General features: G+C 52.6%; 6 protein-coding genes across 6 annotated transcripts; 2 read left to right on the top strand and 4 right to left on the bottom strand.

The window, feature by feature from the left end:
- Nucleotides 1–893: 893 nt before the first annotated feature.
- On the bottom strand, nucleotides 894–3,761 carry J4E93_010894 (uncharacterized protein; the record flags this gene model as incomplete). The annotated part of the gene is made up of 5 exons (XM_049348770.1): nucleotides 894–1,098; nucleotides 1,147–1,255; nucleotides 1,302–3,528; nucleotides 3,605–3,663; nucleotides 3,722–3,761. The coding sequence occupies 5 exons, from the start codon at nucleotides 3,759–3,761 to the stop codon at nucleotides 894–896; spliced, it is 2,640 nt and encodes an 879-aa protein (XP_049194111.1).
- Nucleotides 3,762–5,045: 1,284 nt separating this feature from the next.
- On the bottom strand, nucleotides 5,046–6,914 carry J4E93_010893 (uncharacterized protein; the record flags this gene model as incomplete). The annotated part of the gene is made up of 1 exon (XM_049348769.1): nucleotides 5,046–6,914. The coding sequence occupies one exon, from the start codon at nucleotides 6,912–6,914 to the stop codon at nucleotides 5,046–5,048; it is 1,869 nt and encodes a 622-aa protein (XP_049194110.1).
- A 462-nt stretch (nucleotides 6,915–7,376) lies between these two features.
- On the bottom strand, nucleotides 7,377–8,365 carry J4E93_010892 (uncharacterized protein; the record flags this gene model as incomplete). Its single annotated transcript, XM_049348768.1, has 3 exons — nucleotides 7,377–7,747; nucleotides 7,804–8,266; nucleotides 8,318–8,365. The coding sequence occupies 3 exons, from the start codon at nucleotides 8,363–8,365 to the stop codon at nucleotides 7,377–7,379; spliced, it is 882 nt and encodes a 293-aa protein (XP_049194109.1).
- A 1,576-nt stretch (nucleotides 8,366–9,941) lies between these two features.
- J4E93_010891 (uncharacterized protein) lies at nucleotides 9,942–13,439 on the top strand (the record flags this gene model as incomplete). Its single annotated transcript, XM_049348767.1, has 2 exons — nucleotides 9,942–10,008; nucleotides 10,636–13,439. The coding sequence occupies 2 exons, from the start codon at nucleotides 9,942–9,944 to the stop codon at nucleotides 13,437–13,439; spliced, it is 2,871 nt and encodes a 956-aa protein (XP_049194108.1).
- A 1,902-nt stretch (nucleotides 13,440–15,341) lies between these two features.
- Nucleotides 15,342–15,832, bottom strand: J4E93_010890 (uncharacterized protein; the record flags this gene model as incomplete). Its single annotated transcript, XM_049348766.1, has 2 exons — nucleotides 15,342–15,487; nucleotides 15,559–15,832. 2 exons carry the CDS (start codon nucleotides 15,830–15,832, stop codon nucleotides 15,342–15,344), a joined length of 420 nt encoding a protein of 139 aa, XP_049194107.1.
- A 1,851-nt stretch (nucleotides 15,833–17,683) lies between these two features.
- On the top strand, nucleotides 17,684–18,166 carry J4E93_010889 (uncharacterized protein; the record flags this gene model as incomplete). The annotated part of the gene is made up of 1 exon (XM_049348765.1): nucleotides 17,684–18,166. One exon carries the CDS (start codon nucleotides 17,684–17,686, stop codon nucleotides 18,164–18,166), a length of 483 nt encoding a protein of 160 aa, XP_049194106.1.
- Nucleotides 18,167–18,286: the final 120 nt, after the last annotated feature.

The following is an 18,286-nucleotide window of genomic DNA, read 5'->3' as shown; positions in this document are numbered from 1 at the left end:
CAAGTCTACGCAGTAATCATTACAACTATAAACCACCGGCCAGCAAGTATATCCATTCCACAGCCACAAGACCACTTCAAACATCAAAGTAGTCACAGTGGTATAAACGCCTAGTTCCAATGTTATGATTGGGAAGTTGAAGGCCCCGAAGGCCCCGAAGGGGAGAGAAAGAAGAAGTGAGTGTACAAAAAAGGGTGGATGGGAATGAATCTATTATTCTCCTTGGCAAGAAAGAAAAGCTATAACAGCTTTTTGCTTTGCCTTACAAGACTTTTGGTGCTACATGATTGGGTTGGAGAGGGTGCTGTGCGATTCGGGTTCGACGGGGGGATGCGCATTGGTGCTGGGGTCGGGAGTCGCGGGGTCGGGGTGCTGGATTCGTTTCGTGTCGACTTCAGGCAATATCGGGATGGCCGCAGCCACCTGGAATCTTTTCCATGGGTGGACGATAGGTTGAGACACCGTTAACCAATTCCCAATACCCAAATGCAAGGAAACGACCGTTTTGCGTCGAGGCGACTCCGCCTCCTCCGAATTGGGACGTATGCGACGACGTTGCTCTATCAAGGATTTCCGGGTAACTGCGAGGGACGTAGACCGATGACCCAGGGGGAGCGAAGTTCCGTGCGCGACGACATTCTTCGAACGGATGGGCTCCGTACTGTGCTTCGAGGTGCTGGGATACGCGAGGGGGAGCTAGAACCTATGTTTTAGCCACATGCTAGACGGTACCTCCAGAGAGGTTATCCAACATCTTGGCCAACACAAGGTTCAAGCAGTGCTGGGGGAGGGAACGGGTATCAAGACAATCAAGCCATTACGCCTTGGTTGCCGCCTGGGAAGGGGAAGTCAGTGGGCTGGAGTATATATATAAGGTGGGGATGTCGATTTCACTAGAGAGGAGCAGGGCGGAGGTAGGGGTTGTAGCCGAGCGACGTACCGACTTGACGCTTGATCTGTTCACGTGCCCATCGAGCAGTGTCTCGGGTTCGGCCGCTGAAGTCTTGGTTTGCGCGTGTCTCCCTCGCCATTGCGGTGAGGAACTCGTGACGGAAGTACTCCCGGAAGTCACCAGCTGGGAACGCATCCGCGAGGTCACTGAAAAATGTTAGTGGGATATGTTGGGAGAGGGACGCCTGTACATACCCGATAACACCGCACGAAGATCGGAGGAGAGCCTCAGTGCGGTTGCTGTCTGCTTGGATAGTGCGGAGAAGGTCGAAGATGGAGTCAAGGTATGGGACGATGAGTTGAGCTGTAGTTGTTAGTGTGTGATCAACGTCTTAGATTACAAAACTTACTCTTGTTGCTGCTCTTCATGGCAACGATACATCCATCCCAGGCATCCATGATACCCTCACGGAGGGAGGTGATGTAGTCGATCATCTCGTAGTTGCCCTCAGTGGTCAATGTGACTTGTCCAGCTTGTTGAAGCACTTGGGCAACAACGGTTAGGTAAGTCTCGAACGCGCCGTGGATGGCATGTGCGATGTCACCGAAGCATTGCAGGATAGCTGGCTTGAGCTGGTTGCCAAGTTGAGGGCTGCGCAGGTTGTGAAGAAGAGAGTTCATGAACGCATCGCAGAATGGCTGGACGTTCTCGCCCAGAGATCGGGTGATATCGGAAACCAGTCCGATGGCCATGGAGCAGAGTGCGGGCTCTTCCTGGTTGTTGAGGGCGTTGTAAAGGAATGGCGAGAAAGCCTCCATGTACTTCTGGAAGTCCTCCTCGAGAGCCGTCGCGATCGAACCAATGGCGGCAAAGACAGTGTCTGGAACACTGGACTTGGGAGGCAGAGACGAAAGCAGACTCAGCAGCGCCTGCATGATGCGGTCGGCCTGGGGCCTGATGTCGCTCTCCATGCGCTGGATGATGGCCATGATAACACTAGCCAAGCTAGTCTGCATCTCTTCGAGAGTCAGCTTATCCTCAACGTTGACAACCTGCGATTGGAGTGCCATGGACTTCTCCAGACGCTCCAGAATGACGTTGGCGAGCTCGTTGACCAGGGGAACGCTGTCACCAGCGGCGTTGTTGACGAAAGAGTTGAGTACTTCGTATGCGGCTGTGCGGAGAGTGTTGTCGGCATCAGCGCGCTCGGTGACCTGCAAGAGGCTCTGCACGCTCTGGGCGAAGTGGGGCGACAATGGGTTGGTTGTGCAACCGGGCTCTCCGGCGAACCTGTCAGCCAAGTTCATCAGCGACCAACAGCACGATGCGGCCATCTTAGGGTTGCTGGCGAGACCGTTGAAGAGAGCTCCGATCAGGGGAGGCAGGTGCTGCTGTGCGTCGAGTGCGCTGGGAACAGCCTCGCAGATGCGGCCCAAGGCGTATGCGGCAGAGTCCTTGACGTGGATGTTCTGGTCGTCCATCATTCCAATCAAAGTAGGCAGAGCTTGCTTGACAATGGGGTCTAGCACACTCTCCTCGGGACCCTCCATGATGGCACCGAAGGCGGAGACGGACGCATCACGGTAGTGCCAGTCTTCTGAGCGGATGTACTTCTCGATGAAAGCAAGGACTGGAGGCATAACGCCGCTACCGACACACTGTGCCCAGAGCTGCAGACATTGGTATGCTGCGCGGGAGGTGTTGTACTCGTTGTCGTCGGCATCCTCGTCTTGCTTGGCGAGAAGCTCGAGAAGCACTGGCACGACCTCTTGTGTAGCAACTCGGGCAAAGTTGAAGTATTCGCGGAGTTCGGTGGAGCCCTCGGCTTGGGCTTGGCTGTTGTCGTCCTCGATAGCGATTTCCTCCTCACAGACGGTGCACCAGAACTCGACAGCCAGCTTGGCAACATCTTCTTCCTCGCTCTTCATACCTTGGATGGTAAGACCAAAGAGCGCCTTCTCCATGTAGAAGCGCATCTTGTCGTAGTACAGACCCATGATGCGGTTGAGACATCCGTACGAGCCCTGCTGGATGCGGCTGTCGTCCGCTTGTGTGGCTTCGCAGATGACCTGCATGATGTAGTTGCGCTCGCCCTCATTGTCGAAGTTGGAGCGTACAAACTCGATCGAGTCGCTGAGCGCGTTGATGGCGGCTACGCGGACGTCGTTGTTGGCCTCCTCCTTGCGGGCACCCTGGACGACAGCCGTCAGGATAGCGTTGGAGTGCTGTGCTAGCGCGTCCCTCAACTCTACATCGTCTGTGTCACACACGAAACCGATTGTGGTAAGCGAAGATTGCTTTTGGGCGTCGCTGCCCTGACCGACACTCTCGACGAGCGAGGTCATGAGCTCCGGCCATTGATTGCGGGGTATCTCGATAGCAGCCACGGAGGCGATGAACTGTGCGGCGGCGGAGCCTACATTCTTGTTGGGTGTGGCCAGAGTCCGCAGGGCCATGTCCTTGACCTGCTGCTTGATCTGGGTGTCGAGGCTGAGCCATCGTTCTTGGACCTGACGTAACCGGGCATACTCGCGAGCGGTGAAGGCGTTCTTCAGGGCCAGGGCGGCGGCCTGTCGGATCTGGGGCGCGGCTTGTTCATTTGCGAGTTCGCCGCCGAGGACGGTGAGGTATTGAGGCTGCGGATAGACGTTAGTGGATATGTTCTGGCTATGTCTCGGGGGGCATGCAGCCTTCTGGCAGCGGGGGACTCACAAAGTCGGAGTCGGCAGCCTGGATGAGCTGTTGCTCGGCGCTGTTACGGATGCTAGCGTCTGCAGAAGGGTCAGTCGAGCTTCTAGAAAAGTGCGGGTCTCAGCAAAGGCAGCATACCGGCGGAGTAGGTCCCCTCCAACACCTGGTTGATATCCATGACTGCTGAAGGGTGCTTCAAAGATTCAGGCGGGGTATCTGGCGGTGGGAAGAATTAAAGGGCCGCGGTGGCGGGAGAAGCAGAAGGTGGTGCGGCAGGAAGGCAGGGAGTGGTGAGGTTGCGGAGGGCGTCCGTCGTAGGGAGGGAATTTGAAGCGAAAGAAGGTCGAGCGTAGACAGGCCTAGTTCACGTGTTGTTTTCCTCCTAAAGGGTCTGCCCCACTAACAGTGCGGACTTTGGTGCAAGGAGACGGGCGTAAGGACAGCCAGTCAAAGAGCAGCAAGCAACAGGCAAACACGGCGTTTGACAGTGAGACGGCGTCGTGAGGGCGAGGGTGAGAGGAGAAATTTATTCTTCCGCTGCTTCAGGCACCGTCGATGGGTTCGTTGGAGGAAGGAGCGGCGCCCGCCTGGCAACGGCGCATTGGCTCGCTTGCGCATCGTGCTTTCCCCCCCAGATTGAGCTCGCCCTCCCGCATGCAGCCCTGTGAGAGCCATGACACTGAACGAGGGTCCTACCGTCCTGCACAGACACTGCATAGAGTTATGACATCCAGCCTAGTCGTTGTGCACCTTGAGTTCTTAATACTGTTACATCGCGTCGCCGTGGTTCTGTCTGGAAGCCAAGCCAAGCGTCTACCTGCAGCCCGTCAATCACCTCGAGGCTATTGGACGATACACGCGCATCATGACGAATCGCATCGATGCAGAACTCTAGTACGCGAACATCATCATCTTGGAAGTTCCCAGTCATCGCGGCAGCCTACATCGTGTATGTCCTTAAGGTAGTTGGTAGCGACGGCAGCCTACAGCTGAGCCTACATCTGGACGCCTAGAGAGGGTTACGGGGAACGACTCTTTGCTTGGGTATGGGCTCATGGACGAGTGTGTGCCAAATTTAAATGCTCACGTGTCCGACTGTTCATCTTTCGAGGGGGCAGAGTTGCTCTTACCAGTCCTATCTGGCGAAAGCTCTTTGGTGCTACTGGAAGAGGGTTTAACTAGGCTTGAACTATGTCCCCTGACAAGTACCAATAAGTACAAATAAGCTTGTTCTCTCTGAGACATGCCCTACAGCTACAAGTTGCGAGGAAGACATACGCGACATCGTGTCTCAGAACGGGCCCATGATGAATTTGACGAAAGACAAGCTTCTTCATACAAGGATCATTATAGTAGTCCTATATACAATGCATCTAACCCACCTGCTATATCCCCAAAGAGCATCTATCATGCACCGCAGTCTCACCAACAGAAACGAACCCCTTCTCAGAAAGCAGTATCATCACATCCTCCCACTAGCCCTCGGATTCTCCGCCTCCTGCCTCCTCCAATCCCTCATCTCCTTCGTCCCCAGACTCCCCAATCCCCCCTCGCCCCTCCTCTCCCAACCCCCCAACCTAACAACCAACCCCGTCGCATTATCCGCCCCTTCACTCCCCGTACTCGTCTCCGTCGCAAAAGCCACAACATCTCTCGCCGCCTGTTCCGGCGTCTTGGCCTCTTTAACAATATCCACAATCTCCTGGTCTGACAAATGACCCGACACACCATCTGAACACAAGATGAGGAAGGAGTATTCCGCGGGCGAGAGTTCTATACGCCGGATCTCGGGTTCTGCGCTCACGCCTACGCGTTTGTGTGCCATGTCGCCGAAAGAACGGGTGTTTGCGAGACCAGACATGCGTTCTTCGCCGAAGGAGTCGGTGACGAAGGAGGCGGCGAAGCGGCGGAGGCGGGTTGCTTCTTCGGGGAGGGAGGGGTGGTGGTTCGATGTTAGGGGGACGGCGAGGCCGGTTGCGGTGTTGCAGAGAAGTATCCTAGTATCTCCGACGTGGGCGGTTATGAGGGAAGATGGCGAGGACGGGTGCCAGAAGGGTGAGGGCGTGGGTGTCGAGATGAGGGCTACGCTGCATGTGCTGCCGCCTTTGAAGCGATTTGTGCCGCCGATGTTTGTGCTGGTTTGGCGTGAGGGCTGCCCGAGGATGTCGTCGTCGTTTAGAGCTTTGTCTGCGCGGACGGGGTCTTCTTCTTTCTTGCCGACTTGGGCGGCGACGAAGTCGTAGTCGGCTTTGAGGAAGGCGTATTCGAGGACGGTCTCGATTCCGATGCCTTCTTTGACGTCTTCAGGTATTGTTGGATTGCTGGTGTGACGCTTCTCAATGACTTCTTTCTCAGCAGGATGACCGCGTCCGCCTGCGGACATGGAGAAGTACTCGGGCTTGAAGCGTCTGAAGTATCCGCCTACGAGCTCCTTCCATTGCTTGACCAGCTGCTGCTCGAGCTCTTCAGCTTTCCGTACACTGTCTGACTGTCGCACTGGAGCAGCGCCCTCGATCGGACCGTCCATGGATTTGGAGCCGGCGGTTGGCAGCTGGTCTTTGCTCCCAGGTTGTGGCGGCTTCATAGCGGTCGTGCCCGGTGGCGTATGCGTTTCTATAGCATTCAGGCTCTCCTTGTCCCTCTGCCTTCGGTCGCCAGAAGAAGCCTCGCCCTTGGCCTTTGGGTTGCCAGACTGGGTTTCGGTCCTCTCCCGTGCAAGGCTGCTCGTGAGCTCAAACTGCTTGGTCGCCTTCTCCAGGTAGTCGTGCAGCTGCTCCCTCAGGAAGCCAGAGCACTCAGCGCCGCCATGGCCATCGAAGACGCCAAAGTAGAAGACCTGTGGATCTCCACTCGCGCCTACGTCTGGTGTGACCTCGGTGTCTGCGCTTTGTCCCTTTCTGCTCAGAGAGATGGGGCGCCGCCGTGCGAAAGCGGGGAGGTCAATGGTGCCCGCCTGGAACGCATCTTCGTTGTATGGCCGCGACCCCCGCGACAAGGAGACGCCGAAATGGTGTTTTGCGCTCTTCAATGGTATGCGGACGACGGTCATCTCGCGCGACGTGCCCACGACGGCCGCCGGCGACCGCCCCGACTTGTCCGCATTGTACGGCGTGCTCTTGTCGCGCGGGAGCTTGTGGTGCAGCGCAGGCTGGGTGACTCGCGAGTCAGGATGCAGCGACGTCGAGGGTATGTGGGTAATGAAGTATTCGTGGAAGCAGCGTCGCTGGCGGGGGTGGTGATAGGTCGGGGGCAGCCTGGGGGCGCGGGCGCAGATACAGGCGACGCGATGTCCTATCGTGCCTCTTTGGGCGTGGAGGTTCGGTTTCCACATGTCGTCTCTTGCTGCGAAGGACGCATGGCGCGGTTAGGTGGGTAGTTATGTCATGGTTGGTGACCTTGGGATAACCAATTCCAAGCTCCAAACTCGCCATGTTCCGCTGTTCCTGGGGCCGCACTCCCGCCTTTGCCTTTTTCGGCACGTCATCCGTTGGCCCTACTCCACCACGCCATCAGGGCGCCGAGGTAATGATAAACGCCGCGACATCCATCAACATTCGAGAGGCCTTTGTTGAGCCATACGCCCTTGTCTGGTCAGCTGACAAGAGATCAATTGCAGGTTGGAATACCACATCGAATCGACAATAGTCCAAGACGACAACACATCTGGGGCCGAGGAGGTACGATGGTCCTAATCATAAAGTAATATTTTGAATCACTGACAGCACATTGAGTCCTCCTGGGTCTTCTGTGAAACTTTTAATATATAATATACGCGTAATCGCAGTTCAATGCATTATATCATATTATCTTCTCTCGTTGGTGGTGCACCTGGAGCTGGGCTCATCCTCCCCTTCACTACAATCATCCTCTGCACATCCGCCGTGGCAACAATCGTTGGACTCCACGGATCCAGATCCTCGCTGACTCTGTACACGCTGTGCTTCTTGTTATTCTTCATCTCCTGCGCAACCATATCTTGGCTCCTCAACGCAATGGAGTCGTCAGGCTGTAGGGACCCTTTGCGTGAGTTGGAGTAAGAAGACGCCTTTGACCGAACATCTGAAGCGATTTTGCGGAACAGCGGGCGAAGGATGGCGATTGAGGCGGCGATTATGCCTGTGCCCGGCTCGGCGGTCGCCCATATTGTTGCTTTGACGGCGTCGACTAGATAGTTGTTAGTACATGCTCGAATGATCGCATGTAGGTGAAGAAAAACCCACCATGTAAACCTGGCCCATTGTAGCCCAGTCCCTTCAGGTAGACCATCCTGAGGATCGAGCTCACACTGCCCACTGCACCCAATGCCATAACCATGCTAACGCTGATCTTACTCCTTCGATCGAGGTCACTATCCAGTAGGACGGAGATCGGTACCAATACGAACGTCCAATCAGCGATTACGTTGATTATGCCATAGAGATACCCGGAGGTGAGAACAAGAACAGATGGCAAGCAGTTGGGCGATGACGGTGATCGCAGGTTATCCGCGAGGCGTGTTGGATCGCCGCAATGAAAAATGATGATCAGAACGTAGTAGAGGCCGTATGTTGCGCTGATGACGAGAACCACGTGGAATAGATGCCTTTGCCATCTCTTTGTAAGGACTCTTAGGAAAAAGAGACCTAGCGAGACTTTGAGAAAGCTCGTCGTTAGGACGTAAAAGACTTCGGAAAGTTGAATGAACTGCAATCTAATTAGCACTGTGAGGAATGGTAAGTCTGGAGGCATACTCACAATTAAGGTTACGTGGATATCCTCTTCGCCAAAGAGTTTTCGGTCCATGCTGCGAAAGGTGATGGCCATTACGAAAGCGCAATAGCAAGTAAACAGTAAAAGTGAGGCCACCATAGCAGCGTCGTCCCAACCTGGAGATCTCGTGATGCGATACCGCACCCATAACCGCAAACCGACTGTGACATAGCTCAAAATGATAAGTGTTATTATACCGTAGAAGGTGATTCGACCCAGGAGCACCAGCTCCATAAGCTTTTCGCTTGCCATAGTTTAGAAGGGAATTAACATTGATGTATAAATATAAGGTCCGAAATCGGGAAGGGACCAACCACGCACTGGCGGAAGATTAGCAGTCGAGAAGTAGCACGACGGTGAAGGATCCGAGCTGCAGGTAGAGGTAGCCGGGCATTATGAACGCATGGCCTTGACTACGATGACCGCGGTAGGAAACATCCCGGTAGAACGCGTTGCATGCATGGTGAGGGATCGGGTGTGTGGTATGGGTCATGAACTTTGTTATTCTGCAAGCCTTCACCGATTGGTCACTGACGTAGGTGGTAACCCGAATGGTTTGTGAATGACCTGGATGTCGCAGCTCAAGCATCCCAGATGTTTGGTGTTTAGTAATGTAACCCATGCGGATCAGATCCCGCTACAGTGTTCTCGGCAGTCCGAAGAATGTTTGATGCGTGGGAGCCCCTGCTGTCATGGTCAGGGTGTCTCGAGAGGCTCGTCGATCTTGAAACACTGCTTCCACATCCAGCGGGTGGGCATGAGCACCGAGGTCATGTACGCTGGGGAAGCTGGCCTCATCGATGACGCTATGAAAGAAAGCCTCGTCGGATTGCGAAGTCGTACGATATCGGAGTCTGGATATGCCTGTGAGAACTCGGCCTTGCGGATGGGCGTGCTGCACCACTGGGTATGCCAGGAGGTCGTACAATCCGCAAAGGTCTGGAGTTGACCTATTAGAAACACAAGTTTCGATACAAAGAGCCTCGACGACTCGTTCTCCACATGACAATAAGGAAACGCGCTCGATGTTATACAAATCTGGAATTATGGTATGATTGACAGCGGAGTGTAGTTTTGACGACGTCTCGATCTCCTCTCCCAGATGCGATAGGTTGGTGTTCTCGAAAGCTCTCATGTTTGACTAAACAGTCCGTGTTTGACGAGGGCGCGTGAGGCGTGTTTCGCGTGGGCCTGGTGCAGAAGGGAACATCCCCAAACGACTCACGTGCAGATGCGGCACGCATGTTTGATCGTCCCAACAAGAGGATAGAACCGAACCCGTGGATACCTGAGGCGAACGTCACTCGGTGTTCGTAAGGCCCACGGTTGTGGCCACAGGTGTCAAAGCGGGAAGGCCCGTGTGGTTGAAGATGGTCCGGGATCTCGGCAACATAGATGCTCCGATCCTAGCGCCTCGGCAAAAGTTTTCTTCTTTGTCTTCGAGCTGCAGTGCCTCGACTTTTACTTCACATGCGCGGCCAGCATCCAGGGGACAACTTTGAACACTATGATCTTGGATTTCCATGGTTATAATGTGCAAAGTTGTCAAAGGGATGTTCAACACGCATGTGCCTTCAATCTAGGCTCTCAGCGCGTCGCAGCGCGCGACATGGCTCTACAGGCTCTACTTCGCACATGCTCACTTCTAGTGCAGCGCGAGACTAACCCAGCGCTTGGTAAGTTCCATCATTTCTGCACCCTCCCCTTTCATGATGAAAAAAAGACAAAATTCACAGACCTGTTCGTAAAAATTGTGTCGAAAACTTTGCTTTATATAATCTGATCACCTTCTTTGGCTACCTGCTTCTCTACGTCCATGTTAGAGAGCTCATTGGCTAACAAAGAGCAGTTACCGGTTCATGCGATCCACTTGCCCACATTACCAGGCGGTCCGAAGTCTTGTTCAACACCACATCTGCTTGAAGTAAGCCATCGCCACGACGATGAGTGGGGTTGTTCTTCAATTGATAGAGCGACTCGAACAATGCTGGTAATTCACCGCCTGGCCGCCCTTTCAAGACCGCTTTGTAGCTCAGCACAATGATGCACACCATAGTATACTTACACTCGACATTCCTTTGTCCAATTCAAATCTGTAACCTCACAAGACTCGATGAAAGAATCTCGTGAGCTCTCATATATATACGATGTGAGCCGTGTTATCTGTGCGTCCCGTACGCCGTGAACCTATCAGATCGCTCAAGCTATGTATCCATCTTCTGTTTCACGCATCTCGCCAATCTCTCCGAGGTCACACAAGGATCAACCCGCAAACACATACACCCAATACGACTTACATTCAGGACTACCAACGCTTCACGCTCGTCAACCCGATTCGATAACAGATACTCATCTACGAACAGGTCCTGCTCATACTATATCAGGAACCGGCTCCGGCGCTGTGCTTGGTCTACCCAGTACAATCGATCCTTGCCTTCTCGGCGAGTTTGACTTAACGCAATTCAATCTCAACGAAGATTGCAACGATGATATATTTGGTCTAGACGCGCTCGACTGGATACCTAATAATGGCCTCGATGTGCCCATGGATGAGGAGGCTTTGAACGGGGTCAACGCAGTCGCATTCCAACTCAGTGACCCCTCTCAAGAAAACCACACTGGTCAAGGATTTGTATCTGCGCCTGTGCAAGATAATACCAATGATCAGTTACACCAGTTGGTCAACCAGAATGAGGTTGGACAAGTGTCGACTGATTTGGTTCCCGTAGAGCCGCATGGCTACCAGCCTACTGACCCTACCTATGACTTCTCGCAGGATCTTGGTCTTTGGGATACTAACTTCCAGATGCCATCTCAGTTCTTAGACACCACTCCCGGCTTCTCAGCATTTCCAGGTGGTAACACGTTCATGCCGGACATGTCGCAGTACCCTGTTGCTGCCCAGCCTTCACAGGCATATCCTGATCCATTCACTTCGATTTACCCAGTTCAGCCGTACTACCAACCAACACAACAGCCGTATCCGCAACAGCACACTGGATACGTGGCGATGCCTTCCGAACAGTATACTGGATCACACCAATTCAACAAAACCTTTCCTTCAAGCTCTCGCCAATCCAGTCGCCCTGCACCGCAATTACCCAAACGTAAACGTACTCAATCTGGCTTCGGATCTGATGATGACGCTTATGTCGCCAAGCAACCTCCCAGGCAGCTCACACATCGAACCCGATCATCAGTGGATACCCGTCACGATTCTAACGTTTCATGCGCGAGCTCGGTTAGCAAACCGGTCAAAGTAGCTGTCGTGCGCGCAGGAGAAAAGCCAAAGAAATGCGACGACAAGCCCTGGGTTCGCGTTAACAACACAACTAGGGGCGAAACCACACGCACCGCTCGCATCAATCAACACGCAGAAGAAGGCCGCAAGTACAAGACCAAGCCTCTTCCTCACGGCAACTGGTCATCATCATCGGGGTTTAAGTTTGAGTACAGTCAAAACAACGGCATGCACGAATTCAAGAAGCGTACCATGACTGCCCGCGAGATTCATGAGTACATCACCCAGTATCCCGGCGACAATCTGCGCATTTGGATCCAGCCTGTAGCTTCAGACTCCGCCCGTCGCTATGCTTCTGCATCTCACAGCCACTGTCGCTTCGACGCATGCCCAATGCGTGTGTACACCGGCAAAGGCACAGCGGAAGTCGGCAACTACCGCGTCGCATTCGATGAAAAGCATCGGACTTACGGTACCGGCGTGGTTGATCCGTACGACTGTGTTGGCTTCGCTCATCTATACTGTATGGAGCGCTTCCTAGACTTTGCCTACATCTGCCAGGTAGCTAACGTCAAGGTTGATCAGCGTGTAGGCATGGAGAAAGAGCCGAAAGGTCATTTCGCATCCGCGTTCGGCTCGAAACATCATTACGAAGCGGCGTTGGCTAGCAAGTTCATTGAAGCTGCTAGCAAAGGCCGATTAGGTGATACCCACGAGTTCTCTGACTACCCCGTCCATGAACACTACAAGGGCGGTCATCCTAAGCCTCACGAACGTACGCTTATCTACGCACTCTACGGCATGAACATGAAGCACCGCGCGAAGTCGCAGATGAAACAGTTCATCCTCCAACGTAAGATCCGCCCCGGTTCTTTCCCCGTTCACCGCGGTGACATGGAGGTTAAGCTTGTTGACAAGAAGATCGAGAAAATGGATGTATACATTGACTACAAACGAGAAGGATCGAAGAAGGAGTTCGACTACTCAGCCTACTACGACCTCCTTCATCCGGAGATCAACCAGCGCATTGCGGAAATGGAGAAGAAGCGCGATGAGTTCATCAAAGAAGACGAGGCAGGTATTGGTGGTAAGCGCAAAACACCGCGTCGGACTATTACTTTTGCGGACTCGGATGATGAACGACAGACTCCTTCGCGGAAGCGTTCGCGGTCTAAGAAGCAGGAAGCTAACGATAGCGACTCTTCTGATGACGAGCGTCCGGCGCTCAAACGGACGTCCACGGCACGGTCTACAGGACGTATAACCGCCCTATCCGACTCCGAGGACTCAGACTCCTTTGAGAAACTCATCAACGGCACAAAACCCCGTCAAGGTTCCCGCGCAGGTCTTCGCAAGAAACAACGCATCAACTACTCCGAGCCCGCCGACCTCCCCATTCAAGCTCAAGCCCAAACCCAAGCCACCGCCCCTCCTCCTTCATCCAACGACTTCATGTCCAACTACGCCCCCGCCGTCCCCTTCGACGACCGTAAACAAAGTCTCAGCGCCTTCTTCCCCGCTAACAACGATCCTTCTTGGTCTAATTTAGATCTCGATGAGTTTTCCATTGAGGGCATGGATGATGTGTGTATGGATGAGGAGGCGGTTGATGCGCTTATTGGTAATAATGCGAAGTATCGGAGGCAGAGTTCTACGTTTGAGAATGGGCCGTGGGGGGAGGGGAGGACTGCGAGTTTTAATGCACAGCCTGTGTCTGGGAGTAGGGAGTTTAGGAGGGAGGATGCGCCGAATTGTGTTGCGGAGAGGGGAGTGGTAGAGGAGGTAGAAGATGGGTCAGTGGGAGGGATGAGGAGGAGTAAGAGGTTGGCTGGTAAGGGTACGCCGTCTTCCTCTGTCACCGGTTAGTTTAGGTAGTCAACATGCTCGGGTCAAAACAAGATGGAGATATCTGTAATCCGAGCTGGAATTGGTACAAGCTACCAAAATAGCACCTCGTTTATAAGAACCGTATACAGATTATACATATAGTACGTGAAGGTTGGTGCACACGTTACTACAATCCTAACGCCTTCAACAAAGCAAGGTACTCTGCATCCTTCACGGCTCGGTAAAGCTTAGCATACTGCCATTTAGGCGAAATCCAAAAGAAAAAGCACAGTACCCATGCGTATCCTGCCAGTCTCGCCACAACGGCAGAGCGAAACATGCGGCCATAGCTACCATGGATCGACAACAGCCCTTTAGATAGCTTCGCAACTTGTAACTCCACCATGACAAAGACGAAGCTTGTCAGAAAGAACTTGATGTCCTTCGAAGGATTAGTAGTATCTCCAGCTTGCCAGTCTGAAATCGCATGGAATATTCCAGAGACTAGAAAAGTCCAGAAAGCGACTAGAATCTTTTCGCTCCGCGAGCCGGCTCTCATGCTTAACAAATTTCTAGTAATTTGATGTCCAGAGGCGATGCACGCGGGCGTGGTGAGTCTGTGCCAGAACCGTGACCAAAACCGCCCAATACTGTAGGCTTCTAACGGAGAGCCAAACAGCGGTCGCCACTCTTGTGGCCCATCGATGCGGAGGACTGCAACAAAGAAGATGGAAAGGACGACATGGCACGTATCTAGCATGAGATACGATATCCAGATCCAATAGTACGACACGAAGATACGAATCTCGGTCTCTCTGGCCGTGATCGGCGGCCCTGGATGTTGAAACAAGAGTCGTTTGATGTAGCCTTCTCGCTCAGGCGCAAAGTCTTTAGAGATCAATCGGAAATGGCCCGGTATCGCTGCTACGGCATACCAATGTAAGATCCAGCAGAACATCGACTTGGCCAGCCGATTACCCGCGAACCTTACTCGCTGTGAAGGTAGTACGTTTTCATCTTTCATGCTGTGTGGCAGTGTGACCCAGTCTACACGCCGCTGAGGATCGCACCAGCTCTTATAAGCGTAGATCCAGCGCTCTTTCGTTGTGCCTAAAGGCAGCTCAAAACTCTCGAAGAATAACAGCGACATAGCATCGTGCATCCAGATGCATTGGAACAGGCCCCATAGTGCTGGAATACCTTGGAACTCTGGTAGGTTTGAGCATGTGCAAAGAGAGATGATTGCACTTCCCATTAACAGAGGCGATAGGTAGAGGCGCATCTTCCTGGGTGATTGAATAGCGAATAGGAATGTTGCTGTTGAGACACAGAAAGTCAAGATCGGGATAGAGGCCGCCAGTGGTAACATTTTCGTGATGAGGAGAGTTTGAGAGTGAGCGGTCGACGTACAGATGAGAACCAAGACATGTTGGGCAGGCTACGCCAATTATATATCCTACGCCGAGCACGGCCTCCAGCGTGCATGGCATTCAAAGCCAATTAAGGAAGTTCGGCTACCAAGTCTTCCGTTGAGATTAGCGCGTCTTTGCGCACGCGTCCTTTTGTTCTATATATCCGCTCCAATACATATGTAAGCCTTGTATGCTTGGTCGCCCCGAAGCCTGTGGCTCTCATGATCACTTTAATCCGGAACTTCCGGGATAATTCAGAACGCATGTTTCTATTTGCTTATAAAGAGATATGTACTATCCCAGACGAATGTTCATACAAACATCGACCAGCTGGGCACCATGCTGAGCTATCACACTTCAATCGAAAATATATGAAAGAGTGACTGTTGACGCGAAATGCTAGCGAACGTGACATTCTTGTGCTTTTGAATAAACCCATCAAAGTACATCTCCAGTACTCTGCTAATCTTCCGTGACGGTAGTTTGCAACTCGGACACCAAGAGCGGGGAGCCTTCCAATGACATATCTTCAGAGAAGACCATTTGCAAGATTGACCAAGTTGACCATTTGGTCCTGAGGCAAGTCCACGTAGTCCAGGCAAGACGTTCCGCAAGGGATAGGGCTTCCTTCATCAGTGAACAATGCCGCAAAGTTCATGCACTCTGGCGCTAGCCCTTCAATGCGCATAGCTACAAGTCACGATCGTTAGCACCCAACATTCTGAGTTAATTTGAGAGCAACATACAGTACTCGCCCGTCCTTGTGAGCGTGACTTGTCGGCCCTCATTAGTGACCCTGCACTGCTCGATAGATTCTTCAGAGACACCTGGAGGCCAGTCTTCAGACTGACGAGTAGCTATCTCGATAGGATCGGTCCGTTTGCTAGATCGTGTGAATTTGCGGGCGCAGCACTGAGGCACATCGAAAACGCCCCCGGCACCGAGACCCACTGCAACGATACCGCCAGCAAGTGGAGCAGCGACGGCACCAATCACTCCGGATACGATTGCACCGGCCATTGGTGCTGGGCAAGAAGGGATCGTGGACAGCGCTGCTAGAGCGGTGCCCGTGAGAAGTAATTTGGTATGCATTATGCTTGAGGGATTGAATTGTCTGGTTGAAAGAGTGGGAGTGGGGATGTAGAGCAACAGTATGATACCGATGATCATTCTTATAGAAAGAAATGGGGGGCCTTTCTTTCGATCCCAAGTAAGCCAAGATGGATTGTTTTCAATGTCTCTCGTAACTTCACACCAACATGATCCTTCCTATCCGGCATCTTCAATTTTGCCTGAACATAGGCTCGGCAAGGCGTTTCGACTCCAAGCCGTACACAAATTTAACCCATCTAATCACAAGCAGGATACACGGGCCCTGCACCTATACATCTTATCCATACGTAATGTTGCATGCAACAACAACTCGATATATACAGGGCAACAATCCTTCTGACATACGCCCCGTCTCAAGAAGGTGGTCGCTACGGTCCGATCCCAACATCCTTCTCATCCTTCCAATTCTTCTCACACACCTCAAGCTTCTTATCCCTCTCGTCCTTCCTATTCTATCCATTCTTCTCACGGAAACACGGCCTCAACAATTCTACGGCCAAGATACGACCTGCCTGTTTCGTGTGAGTAGCTCAAGGCAACCTTCTAAGTCTATGAGGTGGCCGAGGAATCCTTTTTCACCATGCTTTCGCCTTCCTCGTCATTGTATCCGTGACGACTGGAAGCTTTCCCAGCTTGCCAAGATACGTTGAATCGCGAACAAGGGGATGCCAGTGTCCTTCGCTGACGATTATACTTAGTTACTTCGTTCAGTCGGCCAGCACTACTGTACTCTTCTTAAATACAATCGCTCATTCATCCGCTCTCACAGCTGCTGCTATATACTACCTGGATCATTTCAACATGCATTCACCATGGCCTTCGATCTCTCGAATCACCAGTATTGCTCCCATCGTTTGGATGGTGGGAACACTCATCACATCATATCTCAGTCTCTGCATCGTCACAAACTCCACGCATCCAATCCTCGTGGTATCCTCACAATCCATGGAGCCGACTTTCTATCGAGGCGATATCATCTTCCTATGGAATAGACAGGAGACGATCCGAGTTGGCGATATACCTGTGGTGTGGTTCAGCGGGAGAAAAGAGCCGATGGTGCATCGTGCAATTAAGATCGAGCACCATCAGAGCGTTCATTTGGATGAGAGTAGCAATGAAATGACCATACAAACAAGGCACGTTTGCGAATCAAAGTTGAATAAGTCTCTTTCATCTAGAAAAGGCTGACGTAAAAGTGCGTAGGCAACTCGTGCTGACGAAAGGTGACAACAATGCCGTTGACGACGTTGGCATGTATCCCGATGGGCGCGAATGGGTTCATCGCGAGGAAGTGGTGGGTCTGGTGAAGTGCTCTATCCCGATGATTGGTGGGATCAATCTGTTTATGAAGGATCATTTGGAGGCCTTGTATGTAGTGCTGACGGCTACCTTGGTTATAGGAATCCTACTATAACGACTGGTTGTAGAAGCGACGCTGTAGCCAGTAGCATTTGTAGAAACAAAATAGTAGTATTGATACTAAACCGATAAGTCGAGTAAATCGCTTAGATTATCTAAGCGCCACGTCGGAGTTACGGCACATTATGTCTCTTATTTTGGAAGTTTTGACCATGCTGTGCCACCCGGGCGTAAAGTACGGAGGAGCTCGTACCAAATTGGTCACCCCACCCTACGTCAACCAAGCATTGGCGATGTTGGTCCCACTGGTTTGACCATTGTTATGCACAAAGCTACTGCCATTATATCCACAACGCTGCGAACTTATCAGCCACTTGCGACACTCTCGCTAGGCACAACATGGGCGCGAAATCGGATTACACCCAGGGCATCGAAAAGTCGGATTCGACTGATGCCAAATCCAACGCCAACGTCAACAGAAACAACATCGACCCCAACGATACACCACCCATCTACTACGACGCCGAGCCATCAGCCCAGCCACCAAAATACCCTACCAACCCCTCCACTTCTTCTACAGACCCGCAAAAGCAGCCTACATCACGCCCCGCACCCACAAACCAACGACACAGCAGCGGCGCACCCGCAAGTACCATCGCAGCAGTCCTCGGTTCCGAATATACCGATTTAGACGCTCAGCGACGAGCAGACCGCAAGAAGAAAACGCTTCGCGAGCGCTGGAATGATTTCAAAGAAAGAAACTTTGGCGACTATGATCTTACTGAGGACAGGGCTGGAGCGGCGAGTTCGGCTGAGTGGAATGTGCAGGGTGGGAGGCTGAAGGGAGGGATGGCGAGTCCGTATCGGAGGAAGGGGAAGTGAAATGGTGGATTAGAGAGCGCTTTTCAGTGCCAGCGAAGATATGCCGGACAGATGTATTGTCTTTCGGCAAATGGTTGTAGCGTGTTATTGTTGATCATTATCTCTGCAGGAGATCCAGTG

This window comes from Alternaria ventricosa (genome assembly GCF_023758065.1).
Source record: "Alternaria ventricosa strain BMP 2768 chromosome Unknown scaffold_37, whole genome shotgun sequence".
NCBI lineage: Eukaryota > Fungi > Ascomycota > Dothideomycetes > Pleosporales > Pleosporaceae > Alternaria > Alternaria ventricosa.
This window is presented reverse-complemented; position numbering and strand designations above follow the sequence as displayed.